The sequence below is a fragment of the Opisthorchis viverrini genome (genome assembly GCF_000715545.1).
Source record: "Opisthorchis viverrini unplaced genomic scaffold opera_v5_24, whole genome shotgun sequence".
NCBI lineage: Eukaryota > Metazoa > Platyhelminthes > Trematoda > Opisthorchiida > Opisthorchiidae > Opisthorchis > Opisthorchis viverrini.
The window spans coordinates 2,557,936-2,559,726 of record NW_008751680.1 but is presented as its reverse complement, the minus strand read 5'-3'; the positions used below and the strand labels follow the sequence as shown (position 1 = coordinate 2,559,726).

The 1,791-nt window shown below is 43.5% G+C and overlaps 1 protein-coding gene across 1 annotated transcript in view; it reads left to right on the top strand.

Annotated features, from left to right (window-relative positions):
* T265_12927 (hypothetical protein) overlaps positions 1-1,384 on the top strand; it is a gene marked incomplete at both ends in the record, with an annotated part of 14,881 nt that extends 13,497 nt beyond the window's left edge. Inside the window, 2 exons of the mRNA XM_009166295.1 lie at positions 564-738; positions 1,216-1,384. Of these exons, the coding sequence (XP_009164559.1) occupies positions 564-738; positions 1,216-1,384 (344 nt within the window). The remainder of the gene's footprint in view (positions 1-563; positions 739-1,215) is intronic.
* Positions 1,385-1,791: the final 407 nt, after the last annotated feature.

Here is a 1,791-nt window from a genome sequence, read left to right as displayed (position 1 = left end):
ACAGCACTCCCTTCGGCAAACGATGGTTCGGCATACGTAACACATGTTCTCCTGATTGCCGATTACAACTCTGAGAAACACTAATCAGAGGTCTCCAGAGTGTGCTGAAATTTTTGTCCACTCCAGATTGTCCTTTCGATGGTCGTGGGTGAGATGCTCACGTGTTAGCTCCGCGTTAGTGCAGATTGTCTGTCGGTTAGCATAGATTTCTTAGGCTGTGCGATTTGTTATTGAACGTCTTCATAGGCATTTGAGATGAACTGCTGAGGGGACTCTTGAAGTAAGTCAGTAGGAACTAAATGGTGAGTGAACGCCGCAGTAATATTTCCTGCGAGGTTTGCTGCACACAGGGCTTCAGGTCCCAAAATTAGCATTCCTTGAGGAGGTATCTTTGGCTTGCTACTGATGCATTGAATGAGTAGTACGATCATTCAGCTGTAACAGCCTTTCGGTGCCTAACTGCCACCGAACCAAAAGTATTGCTGCAATCATGAAAAAGACACAGGATGAATGAATACCATTCTACTAAATCAGTTTCTTACACCTGCTCTTCTCCGTTTCAGCTCTTTGGCACGAACGTCGCCGTAGTCAACGGAGGCTCACTGATAACAAATGGGTTCTCTATATTTTGCTGGTCACAGACTATTCCGACCTGCCTTTGGACTGCGGTGATCCTCCAACCAAGTTTGACTTGAACTGGATTACGCCGGATAAAGCAGTGATATTGGCTAGCGCAAAGTACTCCGTCACCGAAATCTACTTACCATGATCATGTATCTAGCTTATTTTTTCTCGAGCGATTGTTCCCTCTAAAGGAAAACGATGATTATCGATCCTCCTGTTGTGTTTTATCCCTCGGGCATTTTAGACTCTGATATTGCGGGAATCTTGCTTAATCAAAAGGATCCGCATCACTCGTACCCAGGTGATCTGTCAGATAGAAACTGTTTGTCATTGAGAACACTCTACTTTGTGAAAGAAATTAAACTACGCGCACTTAAGAGCTCTGGTAACCAGAGCAGTCAGGCAACGTGCTGGAACGGTGAACCAATACACAAGTGGCTATGCATGTATTTCGCATCACGGTATCACGTACGATACAGCGGTGAATGAGCGTTGTGGCAAAGGTCAAACATTTCGAAGATGCGTCTCCATTCTTGATGAAACTAGAGTATTTATCCGGAACAGGTCATCTGTTTGTTGATTGTTGATCAGATGGCTGTTGATCTGTTCGCCGAGCTTGGCAATTGATTTACAAACGTTTCGTCTTCATACGAAGAGACATCATCAGTTGGGCGGTTCATCTCCTTTGAAAGAATTGTTATTCCCGTTCTACTGTTTCGTCCCTTTTGAATGGTTAACATCAGATTACTTCCTCAGCAAGAGGTTAACACTGACATGACAGGCAATTTTCTGGACCTCTGAATTTTGAGCGATTTGGTCGAATTCACTCGCTCCCCCTGAGCACTATGGTGCAAGGATGAAACTGAAGGTAAAATCGATAGCGTGGTGAATTTGAATTTGCTGTGCGAACAAAATGGCATTCATTTCTCAAATTTGTGACGTAGAAAGAACCGTAAAAATGTTGTTTGATGTGCAAACTCATGCTCATTTGGGGGAAGTCAGGAAGTTAGAAATTCCTGAACGCATCAGAACCTCCTTATTCTCATTTGTGATGCCAGGATCTACGAATTTAAATTTATAATATGTGATTTTTTTGTCAGATTGCTTATTTTCACCTGTCCGAGACAAGCCCTGTGAGCGCAGTTCGTATTACAAAGTGTCACGGAC